Genomic DNA, 12,138 nt, shown 5'->3' with positions numbered 1-12,138 from the left:
CCCCCCCCCCCACAGGAACGGACGCGGACACCGGAGGCTGCGGACACCGGAGGGTTGGGCCCCGTTCCGTCGCCTTTATTACGTCAGAGCGGCGCCGCCAGGCGCTCGAGCTGCCGCGGGTTGGAGCCGCTCAGGAACCGCAGCTCCTCCTTCCCGGCCTCCGTACGCGCTGCAACACACGAGGGGAGCGGTGAGCGCGGCCCCAGCGCGCCTGCGCCGGCCGGGGCCTGGACCCACCGGTGGGCGGGGCCTGCGCCGGCCGGTGGGCGGGGCCTGTGCCCACCGGTGGGCGGGGCCTGGACCCACCGGTGGGCGGAGCCTGGACCCACCGGTGGGCGGGGCATGGGGCGGCGCTCACCGGTGGGCGGGGCCTGGACCCACCGGTGGGCGGGGCATGGGGCGGCGCTCACCGTTCACGTGCTGCAGCCACTTGCGGTCCAGGTAGTACCGGTAGCAGCTCTCGAACTCCCGGGGGCTGTAGTTGGGGACGGGGATGGGCACGAAGGGGTCCAGGGCATCGAAGCCCTCCTGGGAGGCAAAGGGGGGGTTGGAGGTGGACCCTCGGAGGGGCAGAGCCCGTTGGAGGGGCCGGGACTCACCTTGCCCAGCAGCTCCTGCGGCAGATAGGCTGAGCTGGGTTTGAAGAGGGAGCCGGTCTGGCTGAGGGTGGTCACGATGGCACCTCCGGTCTGAAAGGCAGATCAGAAACCCTCTGAGCTGTGAGCAGGGGGTCTGTGAGAGAGCTGTGGGCTCACAGACTTTAAGGGGTTACAGGGAACTGGAGCTTTGGGCAAGGGATGCAGGACAGGCCAAGGGGAATGGCTTGAACCTGCCCAAGGGGAGATGGAGAGGAGCTCTTAGGCAGGCAGCCAGAGGAGTTTTAAGGTCCCTTCAACCCAAACCAGGCTGGGATTACCACAGTCCCACGTTCTTGGCGTGTACCTTTACTTGCTGAAGAGAACACCCCCAAAGGTAGAGACTGGAACTCACCCAGTCATTCCTCATCATCTTCCTCAGGTTGTACACGAGCGTCAGCTCCTCTGCAGAGACCTGGTGAGGAGTGTCTGGGTCACTTGCTTTTGACTGGAGTTGGAGACCTCAGTTCCCCTCCCCTGCTTCACATCACACTGGAAGGATGAGCTGCAGCCTTTAGGAGCACTTTCTGACTTGCTTTCACTTAGCACTCAGTGATGGTACCCAGGGAAGTGCCCAGCCCTCCCCTGCTGTAACAAGGTGTTTCTGCACTTTTAGTGAGGAGCTGTCTGCAGTAAGGACGCTCAGGCACCAGACTGTGCAGGTCCCTCCATGCCAGCAAAGCCCAATGGACCAGGGAATATGAGGCCAAACCCCCTGCAATGGGAATGCAGGAACAGCACCAGAACAGAGCACTTCTTACAGGGCTTTTGTCTTTCTTCTTTAACGTCGTCCGTCCCCAGAGCGCGTTGACGCCGTCCACGGCCACGAGCAGCCTGAAGGAGCCCAGGTGACTTTGCTGCCTCAGCTCCTTCAGCACGACCCCAACAGCATCGCTGGCGCTTCTCACACGAGCTAAACCCTGCCAGGAGGAGAAGGCTCAAAACTCAGCTTGGGTTTCGTGGTAACACAGAGCTCTGGTGGCTCTGGGCACTCTCTAAGGGGGAAGGAAAAGGAAACAGAAGCCAGTCCACTCATTGCTTTCAAAGGAGCTATCTGGTCTAAGGGACTGAGCATCAAAGCAGTGGTGACTGCTCCATCCCTGGCAGCGTTCAAGGCATACGCAGTGTGGTCACACACACACACTGATGGGATCTTCCAAAGCAGGTGAGGCAAAGGCAGAAGCAGTTGTTAGCAGCTCTCACTCCCTACCTGCTCCACCACTTCACCCAGCGGCCTGCCCTGCTCTGTGCTTTCTCGTTGGTCCCACACGTATCTTCTCTGTGTTTTTATCTGCAGTAAAGGAGCTACAGTTAGACTGGGAACTCTGTAGTGCAAAGGCAGCTTTGGCAAGGCCAGGTGGCAAGAGACAGTCCAGTGGGAAGTTCTTAGCTGCCAACCAAGACAAGCTGACAGGCTCTACAGACCTCATTTAGGAAGCGCTCGTTGGAGGTTTTGAAGTTCTTGAGCCAGGAGGATGCTTGCAGAGGCTGATCAAGACGTTCTTTCTTGTAGGAAGACTGCAGCAGCTGCCTGCAGTTCTTCACCCAGAGATGAGCTGAAAGCAAAGTCAAACAGTTGCTTTTCTTTTAGTCAAAAGAATGCTGTGAGTTAGGGGGTGTTTGTAGCTCTTATTCTGCTACACTGGTAAGAAAATCCCATCATCCTTAACAGAGAAGACTCTCCCTTGAGAGCAGGTTACACAGACCCACACACAGTATGTCGTCTTGTCATACTCACTACCAGTGCACAAAGACTGATGATAAGCGCCTGAGAGCATGTGAAAGTAACTCATTCTGTTCTACTTTATTTGGTGGGGGTTGTGCTTTAGAAGCCTTCTCCACCCTCCTCTTGCAGCAGCATCTCCCACATCCCACGTGTAGTTGATGTAGTAACACAACAGCATCGGTGTTCTTACCATCGGGGATGTGCAGCACCAGCCAGCCTTGCCTTGCGCAGTAGTGAATCACGTGGCACAGGGTCATGGTTTTCCCTGTTCCCCTCTCACCATCTCCAGAATGGACTGTCAAGGAAAGGCTCTGAAAAAGCCCTTCAGTGTATCCCAGACTGGGTCCGGTATAGGGATGTTCAAGGGCCATCAAAGCAAGGATGGCATTCCATCCTGCTTCTGTTCAGCAGGACAACTTAGCCTCAGGAGTTCCTTCTTTCTGTATGCCCCATGCCAGTGCATCACAGCTGGTGATGTGGGTAAACTCACCTGCTCCTATTTAACTTGCATTCTACTCTCAAGCAAGCAGTAAAAGATACAGATCACGTATCTGACAGCTGGGTGTGCAAAGTTGGAGCTCTTCAGGTAGCTGAAGAGTTCCAGAGCTGGTTTCCGCACCATCACGAAGGCTTCGTTGAAGGTCTTAATCTGAGAAAAGGAAGAGAATGTGAACAAGAAGCCAAGTGCTGGCTCCCTGCAGCTCTTCCTGGCGTGACCCTGTCTCTGGGACTGTGCAGGGCCTGAATGTCCACTGCTGCCAGAATATAACAGTAAGGACCAGTAGGAGTAACTGCGTTCTTGCAGCACATCACTCTCTTATCCCAACAGGAAAGCATCCCAACTACCCAATGGATCTGATTCTTCCCACCTCCCAGTCCACTCCCCCCAGACCTGCTCCAAGACAAGTACCTGCTGCTGGAAGCGATAGGGCAGCCCATGTGGGAACACAGCTCTGACCTCCTCCAGTGGAATGCTGTAGTGACGCCCCTCGTGCTGCTCTCCGTGGTTGGCCTGGGAAGGTAAAATGCAAACTGGAACACTTGGGAGAGCCCCAGGTCTCTTTTCTGGATTGAGGAGAACCACACAGGGACCCAGCAGTTCTCAAGGCCAGGATTCTCACTACATTCCTTTCCTCAGATGGGATTTTCAGCATGCAGCACGCCTGTTCTCTTATTGTCTGCCTCCTCTGCTCTGAAGAGCCCATGCTAATGGCACCTCCATTCCATGCCTTCCTGAGGACAGGTACTCCTAGGACAGGTCACTGTGTCCTGGACTCTATGTTCACCTTGGTACAGCTGCAGGAGCTGAGGTAAACGCAGCTTTGCCAGACTATTTATAGTGAGAAACCATTTGGTCCCTTCAGCAACTGCTCCCTAAGGTGTTTAAGTGGCCAATGTGGTGTTCACGGGTCAGTAAATCTCAGCAACAGGAAGAAAACGTTAAGAACCTGCTGGGCAATAGCTCCTGTGCTGTGAGATGTTACTTGGCCATAGGCTGGAAGGAGACCTATCACTGGAGACTTCAGTCCTCTTCCTGTATTTCAAACTCTGGGCTGGATTCCCTGGAGCTTTCCTGCACGTGTTGGACACAGACTAACAGCTCTTGTGCTTCTGCATGGCAGTGTTACCCATGGACTTGAGCAGAAGAGCAGTACTCCAGAGACCATTTTCCTTCTGTTTCATCACTGACTTGCTGCATAACCTTGGCAAATTCCTTCACTCTTCAGCTCCTACCTCTGTAAAGTGGGTCAGTATCTTTATCCTCACGTTTAGGCACTTTTGCTAATGGGAAGGTGTATAAAAGCTAAGTCTTAGTCTTTATTTGGTCATTTTGACCCATTTTTAGTGGGGCTTTCCACACAAGCAGGGAGCAGCAGAGCCCCTCTGCTGCAGTATGTGATGTGTGACACAGCAAGTCCAAGGAACACTGACCTGAGAAATGAATAAGCAATGGTGGCTGTCGCCAAACATCAGGCACCTGAAACCAGGATGCCAAAGCCAGTTGCCTGGCAACCTAAATGGTAGGCACAGGACAGTGGGGACAATCCTTGCCATCTGGACTCTTCTGTGCAATCTATAGAGACACTGGCATCACGTGAGTGAGATCATCTGCATGCTGCTGTTTCCATAGAGACCCCAGAGGAATCAGTATTGAAAGACTCCAATTACAGAGGCAGCAGCAAAGCACCTCAAAGGCTTATTCCATTCATTTATTCCACTTCATTTTGTGCTTGAGACAGAGAGTGTGAGGCTGGAATGATGATGCTGGAGAGCTGTGCTGCGCTGAGGTCATCTGCGGTGTGCTTTTTACCCCCCTTCATAGCCAACCTGGGGAGGTTAGGGAAGAATAACCCTGGAGTTGAAATTAATGGTGCCTGATGACAAGTAAGCCACATCTGAGCCTCTACAATTCACAGCCTATCTCCTCTGTGCAACTGCAGAGAAGGAATCAATACTTGTTCCCAGGAGCTTTCAGGCAGAGGACCAGCCCTGTGGTGTTTAAGCCCAGGCGGTGCAGTGCACAGCCAGGGCCTGTTTGCTTCGGGCCAGGGATGCTCCAGATGCCTGGTATTAAACCCATGCAGTCCCTTGTCTTCACTAGAAGCACCCAAGCCCAGTGAGCACCCCTGGCTGCAGCACAGCCCAGGCACTTGCTGTCTGGCAGTGATGCTTGTGGCAGTTACTCACCGGGTTGTTCTCACTGGTGTAGAAAACTGCTCTCGGTGGTGCTGGGGTCTGGACATCCTGGCTGACAGCAGCACTTAAGCAGTTCTTGGCTGCCACATGGAGGGCACAGCCGTGGTCCAGCTGAGGAAAAGGCAAAGAGAGCACAAACCTCTCAGCAGCCGAAGGAAGCAGGTGGTGCTTCGGTTTGTAACATGCACTACGTAACAGTTCTCTGCAGTGAGGACAAAACCTCATCGTTGGGATGTAAATCCATCACAGTGCAGAGCCACATCCCACCCAGAGGCTGCCTCTACACCCCTGCCATTCACTTCAGCTGCCTACCATGTAAGTTACCTAGAGAGCCAAGCCCTGTTCCTGGCAGAGTTCTCCATCCCCTCTTCAAGACTGCTTAAGAGCACAAGTACAGCCAGCAAGGTCTTACTGCTGGGATATTCTCCCAATGTTTCTGCCTATCCTGATGAACAGTACCTTGAACATTCCAGCTGTCTGGTAACCCGGAAGCATGTCAGTGGTCGAGATGGCCACGATTTGCTATTTGTAATGACCCTATACTGATTTTCCTGTGTCTCTGCATCCAGACTCTTTCATTAGAACACAGCCATGGCTGAGAAAGGGACAGCAAAGCCAATGAGTTCTTTTTTCCATAGAGAGACTGCTGAAAGGGCCAAACCAGGCAAGAAAGTGAGGGGGAGGACAAGCATTTTATGATGTTGTGGTGGAAGAAAAGAGAAGCATTTGTCAGGGACTGAAGCAGTGACTCCTCCAGGCCGAGGCTGGGACCAAAGCAAAAGTCACCCTTGCCATTACTGACTGGAACAGTTGCAGGCTCCAGCTGTAAACAGAGTGAGTAGTTTCCTATTTTGTCTGTCTGCAGAGATGAGAGGAGCCATAAGGTAAAGTTTAGAGACAGGAGCAGCTGGTTCAGCTCTCCGTGGCATGATGCAATTCTGCTGTCATCCCCCTTTTCCTCATTGTGGCATTGGAAAGCCACAAGAAGAAAGTGTAATGTTGGATTACCCCACATCCCAAACACACAATGGGCTCCTGCATCAGCATTTCCGCACTCCCTCTCCTTTTAGGGAGGGAATTCAACTGGTTTGGACTCAGCACTAGCTACCTAGCTAACTGCAGGGGAAATACAGAACATCACTAGACATTCAGTTTTGTCTTGTTCCCACAGTGGTCTCTTCCTCAATGCAAACCATCAGTTTAGGATGGTCCTGCCTGGCTGTGTTCAGTTCAAAGCCACAGAAGTGTCTTCATGTACAGGCTAGAGCAAGGCACCAGGATAATGCAATACACGGATACCCAGAGCATGCAACTCTTGTCTCCTGCTCACCTAGAAAAGCTCAGCCCCAAGTTATTCCGCACCTGTCACCATGATCCCTCTCATTTCCTTTGAACATCCCACATTCCCTCAGTCTCAGGTGAACATCTTGAGGCTGCAGGCTCTGCTCACTTCAAGGCAAGCTCACTGCTCTGGGACATCCTTTCTTAGGAGTCCCATGCAAATCCTGACCTGTGGAGCAGTGCATGAAAATCAAGCAAGGATTCACTTCTTGCTCTGTGTGTTGAGTTTCTGTGTGCCTACAGAAGGACTTGGTCTTGGAGTCCAGCCCTCTGTTCTTGCAGCCAAGTACGAGGAACTTCTATTTTTGTATCAACACAATATATCCCATCTTCCTTCGTCCTTCTCCTGGAAGGATCCTGGTTTAGAGCATCCCTTCTTTGAACCTTAATGTGATCAGTCTTCCCCAGAATCACTGGGTAGCCTTGAGTGCTTTGGAACTTTCCCTTTGTGGAATGCAGCTTGTGCTGGGCTGCAGAAGCAATTTCTAAGCACCTGAGGCCATGAAATCCTTTCCTGACTCTCTGAAGTGCTACAAAACCAACACAAGCTTCTATGGTAGTGAATCCAACGCTATTCATAGTGAGCTGGTTACTCACTCTGCCAATGCATTATCTACTCCTGCTTTACAGCAGCAACGTGCCACTTGATCCCTCCTCCTGAACAAAAGGCAGTGGCTTATCACTGGTCCCCTTGGCTTCACGCAGAGTGCCACAGACACATCCATACACCTTTCTGGCTCAGTGTAGAACTGTGTAGTAAATCCTAACGTGTCAGGAAGGTTCTCAGGTTTTCACGTCACCTTTTAATGCTGTTTTCCTTGTAGGGTAGAGTGGGGTTGATGGGAAGTTTGCATCTGCCAAAGGACATAGTGTAACTCGGATCCCTGAAATGGCAGCAAACCATCACGTGGTACATGGAGATTAATCCCAAAGTCATGTGCCATAAGGTGGAGCTGTTCCTACATGTTTCCACATTTCTTAGTCCCTAGAAGAGGCTGTTTATCTCATCAAGCTGCCATCACCAGTACTGTACAGCCAGAGCCTCAGCTCTGCAAAGAAGCAGTTATACAGCATCCTCTTTAATGGCTGCATCTCAGGCTGTGCTAGCGAAAAAGCATTGAAAAGACAAGAGCAAACAAACCAACTGAGATTCTCTCCCACTGTGAAGTCATTCCAGACCTGCACCATTAAACTCACTGTGCTGTTTATAGGGTAAGGAAGCTTTTCTGCTAACACAGTGCTGCTGCATTGCTGTGGCAGAGCTGATATTACTTACACCCACCTGATGCTAAATTATCTTCCCACCAGCAACAGCCTTTGTGCAAGGCTGAGGGATCTGTTCTGTGGAAAGGGCTTCTCCCTTTGTACTTCCCAGCAGTGCAGAGCTCTGTTTTCTGAGCCACACTCGTGGCTCAGATGTGGAATTCCAGCATTCTGGACATTGCAGAAGGCCAAACTTTCACCTCCCACCAAACACCATAAGCCAGCGCTGCTGCCTTGCTCCGTGTCCTCTCTCCAGCCAACAGAGGGGACTGCAGAAGGACTAACACCCCCCTCTTCCCTTTGCCTACAGTGGGAGTTTCCACTCGTGGGAGGCTTCAGGGGACCGAGGTAAGCAGCACCTCCCTTCTGCCAGGTGTAAATGGTCATTCCAGTCCACAGGAGAGCTGAAACCCAGGCAGCAGCAGCGCAGCAGTGCAGGGCTTACCTTTAGGGGATGGGAGAGAAGTCCTTACCTTTAGGGGATGGGAGAGACGTCCTTACCTTTAGGGGATGGGAGAGAAGTCCTTGCAAACTCCTCAGCATCTTTCTGCAGAGAAAAAGTAGACTTTTTTAAGGGGGATTTATTACCATTCATGGATCTTACACTGGGAGAGAAGAGAGCTTCAAGTCTTGGCACACAGATCCTATGGACAAGCGGTCAGAACCTGCAGCAGGGCAGTGGCTACTGGTAACCAGCATCATCTGCCTGATAAAAACCTGTTCCTTTCTTGCCTTGCCTTTTTCCAGAGATACATTAAAAAGCCCAAAATAAAACACCGAAGCCAAACCTCACTTTAGAGGTCAAGATACTTCATTTCTCTAGTAGGAGGCCAATTCTTTTCCTGGGGAAAGGCATTAGTTTGAGTGCAGCTGTTAAAGAGATGGAAAAGCAACAGCTACACAGTGGTGACTCTGAAGACACTGGACTAATGCAGAGGCTGAAGATGCTTCGGATTCAGGTCCAGTAACAGATTCCAACCCAAACCCCAGTCCAAACCACTTGAGCAACTGTGATGCAAGAAAGAAAGGCACAAAGGTCACTCAATGGTTAAATCTGTCATCCCCGCGGGCGTTCATGGCCTTTTCCTGGAGGAGATAATGCCAATACCTAAGAAAGATGCTTTAGGAATTCCCGGTTGCAGGAAGCTACCCCCATGCATTCAAAGGCAGATCCTTCCCTTAGGAGCAATGGCTCATAGTGGGATGGGTGCTTAACTGCAGCACACGGAGGGTGCTTCTCCTCTTGCAGCAGTTCCATCCCATCCTCCCACAGCTCCACAGCTGGAAAACAAGCCCCACGTTTGCTGTTTCAAGGACCAGTGAAGCCATCGGCCCAGGGAGGCTTCTCCCAGCCCCTTCCCTTGCCATGCTCGTCCAGGAGGGGAAGGGGAAGCTCTGCTCTGGTGGGAGCACAGCCCCTTGGTTCCACAGCAGTTTAACGGTGAGGAAGGGGACGGGTCTGCTCCAGCACAGCCGAGGCTGTTACCTCAGGGCACCGCTGCCATCGGCACCACAGCAGCTGCACAGAACCGATGCAGAGAGCCCCGAGCACGGCCCTGGTGGGTCTCACATCAGCTCCGGAAGCCGGACCCAAGCCCCAGGACCACGGCAGCCCCTCCCCCCCCCCCCCCCCCGGTTCCGGTTCCGGTTCCGGTTCCGGTTCCGCTCTCCTGCGGGGGCACCGGATGCACCCCCGGCCCGGCACTCACCGTAGGCCGCGCTCCGCCACACGCGAGGGCCGCTACGGGAGCCGAGCAGGGCCAAGCCCCGCCCAGCGCCCGACGGGGGCGTGGCTTGGGGCGGGGGGGTGTGGCCTTGCCGGGGCGGGGGGCGTGGCCACGCGCGGGGCGGGCGGGGCGCTCGCTCGCGGTGGAGCAGGAGCCGCCGCCATTTTGGTTTCGCTGCCTCGGCTCGGAGCAGGGCCGAAGCGGCGGCCCCGGTCCGTGCGGGTCCCGCCCTGGCCCCGTCGGTGCGGGCGGCCGGGAGCGATGCGGCGGGGAGCAGCCCGGGCTCGGCCCCGCTCGTGCCGGCGCTGACACGGTGAGGAGCGAGCGGGGCGTCGGGCGGGGACCGGGAGCGCCTCAGGCCCGGAGCCCGGGGGGGAGGGGAGCCCGGCGGCGGGGGCCGCCCCGCAGCGCCCGGTGCACGGTTCCGTTGTCGGGGGGGGGGGATCCCCGGTGCTGACCGGGGGGTGTGGGGCCGTGCGGGGGGACCCGGCGGGGCCGCTGCGGGAGGCGGGGCGGGGGATCCCTGACAGCCGGGCCCGCGCCGGGAGGGGGCGGGGATCCCCGGGGCCTGCGGGAGGCCCGGGGGTGCCGCTGCCTGACAGCCGGGGGGGGAGGTCACCTGACAGCCGCACCGGGGGGCGCCGGTTGCGGACCGGGAGCGGGGCTGGTCCGGAGCCCCAACCGTGGGGTCTGTGGCCGGTACCGGCTGTGCACGGAGCCGGGGGGGCCGGTGCTCGGGGACCGGTGCTCCCCCCCCCTCCCCTCCGTGGTGCTGCTGGAATCTCGCTTTAGGGCTGGTTTAGCCTCTGTCGGTTGAATCAAGCGGTGATTTGGGGTGAGATGGTGGAGCCTGAGCCGCCTCGCTCGGAGCCCAGGTGCTGCCGGCCTCCGGTTAGCGTTCGGTAGCCTCCTGGCTCCCTGCTGCTGGGTTCACCCCTGGTTTGTGGTTCCCTCACGCTGGTAATTACGGAGCAGAGAACTGGAACGGGCTCGGGATGTGGGTTCCCATCGCATGGCCTCGGGACACACATTCGCTCCTGCTGGAAGTTGTGTGTTGTCAGGAGCCACACTCCAGGTAGTGGGTTCTTACCGCTGGTTAGGAGGCATGTGGGGAGCAGGGATGGGACCCGACATTGACATCCACTGCATCTCCATGGTCAGACCCCTCGTTTGCATGTTGTGGGGGTTGTTTTGCCTGTTCTCCATGCCCTGATACGGATTGCACCTGCAAAGCAATGCGTGCCAAAGAGCACAGGGGGGTTGTGGATCCCGAAGGTTGGGTCTCACATGGGCATCCTTGAGGACCTCCAGCCCATCCCTGGTGCTTCTGCCTCAGTGTGAATGGGGAAGCTCTAGCAGCTGGTTGAACATATGGGTAGAGATGGGCTCTAAAATCATCATCTGTCTGCACACTCGAGTTCTTAAGCAGCATTTGCACTTGAAAAATGAAAGCTTCAGTAGCTTTTCTAAGCTGGGTAATAAGACTTTGGGTTTATTCTTTTGAGGAGGTCTATGTCTGGGTGTAAAGACAAATCTTGGTTCCGTTTGACAGCCAAAACTTCAGTCACATTTGATTGGTGCAGTCAACAGCATCTAGAAAGGACATAATGTTGAGTGATAATAAACGTGAGCCATGAGTTCCCAAAAGCAGCAGGTTGGTTTGGTCCTTTTTGGAAGCTTCAGCTGTCCTCGAGGATACAAAAAGCAGTTTACACCCTTGATGCAAGGGATGGGCTTAGGGATGGAAACTGCAATGCTGTTGGCACAAGGGAAGAGTGGAAGGAGCACATACAGCTACTGAGTTACAGTTGGTTTGAAGCAGGTACTGTCAGATGGGTTGTTGGGTTTCATTCAGCTAACTTGGTGCTGGTGAGAGCAGGACGGTTGCCACTGGGGATGTTTCATCTCCCAGCTTCCCAAAGGGAAAGCCAACAGCCTGAGAGCTGACTGTTCCCCATAGTACAAGCAAGGCAGAGAGCACCTGAGAGCCAAAGGAGAAGGAAAACGAATTCAGAGCCTGTGAAAGCAAAACCTTGGAGGAAATTGCTCCAATCCCTGTGTCCAACCTGGGCTTGAACAGAGCCAGGGATGGGGCAGCCACAGCTTCTCTGTGCACCCTGTGCCTCAGCACCCTCCCAGGGAACAGCTTCTGCCTTATCCCCAGCCTGAACTCCCCGGGTTCAGTGTGAGCCTATCACCCCTTGTCCTGTCCCTGCAGTCCCACTCCAGCATCCTTGGAGCCCCTTTCGGACACTGGAAGAAAGAAGACAAGGCCTGTGAGAAGCAATTCCAGGAGGCCAGAGACTTCCTAGGAATGCTTTGGGATTTCAGACACTCAGCTGGATTTTCTGACATCCCTTGGAGCTGAAGCTGAACAGGAGACAAATACCTTCCAACTGGAATATCCCTGCATGTTTTGTATGGAGAGGAGTGAAGATCTGTACAGAAGAAAACAAAATCTCATTTAATATTGCTAATGGGATGAGGAGAAATGGATTGAGGAGCTGGCAGTGGGAGTCAGAGATGTTAGCAGATGATGGACAAAAAGGGCTTTGGATGTGTCACCAGGGAAATAAGAATGAATAAAAGGTGTGAAACCTGTAAATGGCATTAGAAGAATCATTAATGAACAGCATTTAGTTCTAGGTTGCACATTTCAAAGCGGATGTTAAAATGCTGCCTAGTTAATCTCATGGGGAAGACTGATTCCAGCAGGGATTTGAGACTCACAGAATCTGCTGGATGAGAC

At 54.2% G+C, this 12,138-nt stretch overlaps 1 protein-coding gene across 1 annotated transcript; it reads right to left on the bottom strand.

The window, feature by feature from the left end:
* Positions 1–38: 38 nt before the first annotated feature.
* Positions 39–9,454, bottom strand: DAP3 (death associated protein 3). The gene is made up of 13 exons (XM_034071196.1): positions 9,372–9,454; positions 8,164–8,209; positions 5,050–5,169; positions 3,272–3,373; positions 2,902–3,010; positions 2,552–2,644; positions 2,061–2,191; positions 1,846–1,926; positions 1,397–1,555; positions 991–1,050; positions 600–689; positions 411–528; positions 39–169 (listed from the first exon to the last, which is right to left on the bottom strand). The coding sequence occupies exons 2-13, from the start codon at positions 8,203–8,205 to the stop codon at positions 84–86; spliced, it is 1,191 nt and encodes a 396-aa protein (XP_033927087.1). The 5' UTR covers positions 8,206–8,209; positions 9,372–9,454; the 3' UTR covers positions 39–83.
* Positions 9,455–12,138: the final 2,684 nt, after the last annotated feature.

Source organism: Melopsittacus undulatus, chromosome 20 (genome assembly GCF_012275295.1).
Source record: "Melopsittacus undulatus isolate bMelUnd1 chromosome 20, bMelUnd1.mat.Z, whole genome shotgun sequence".
Lineage (NCBI taxonomy): Eukaryota > Metazoa > Chordata > Aves > Psittaciformes > Psittaculidae > Melopsittacus > Melopsittacus undulatus.
Note: the sequence above shows the minus strand (reverse complement) of the source record. Positions and strands in the feature narration are given on the sequence as shown.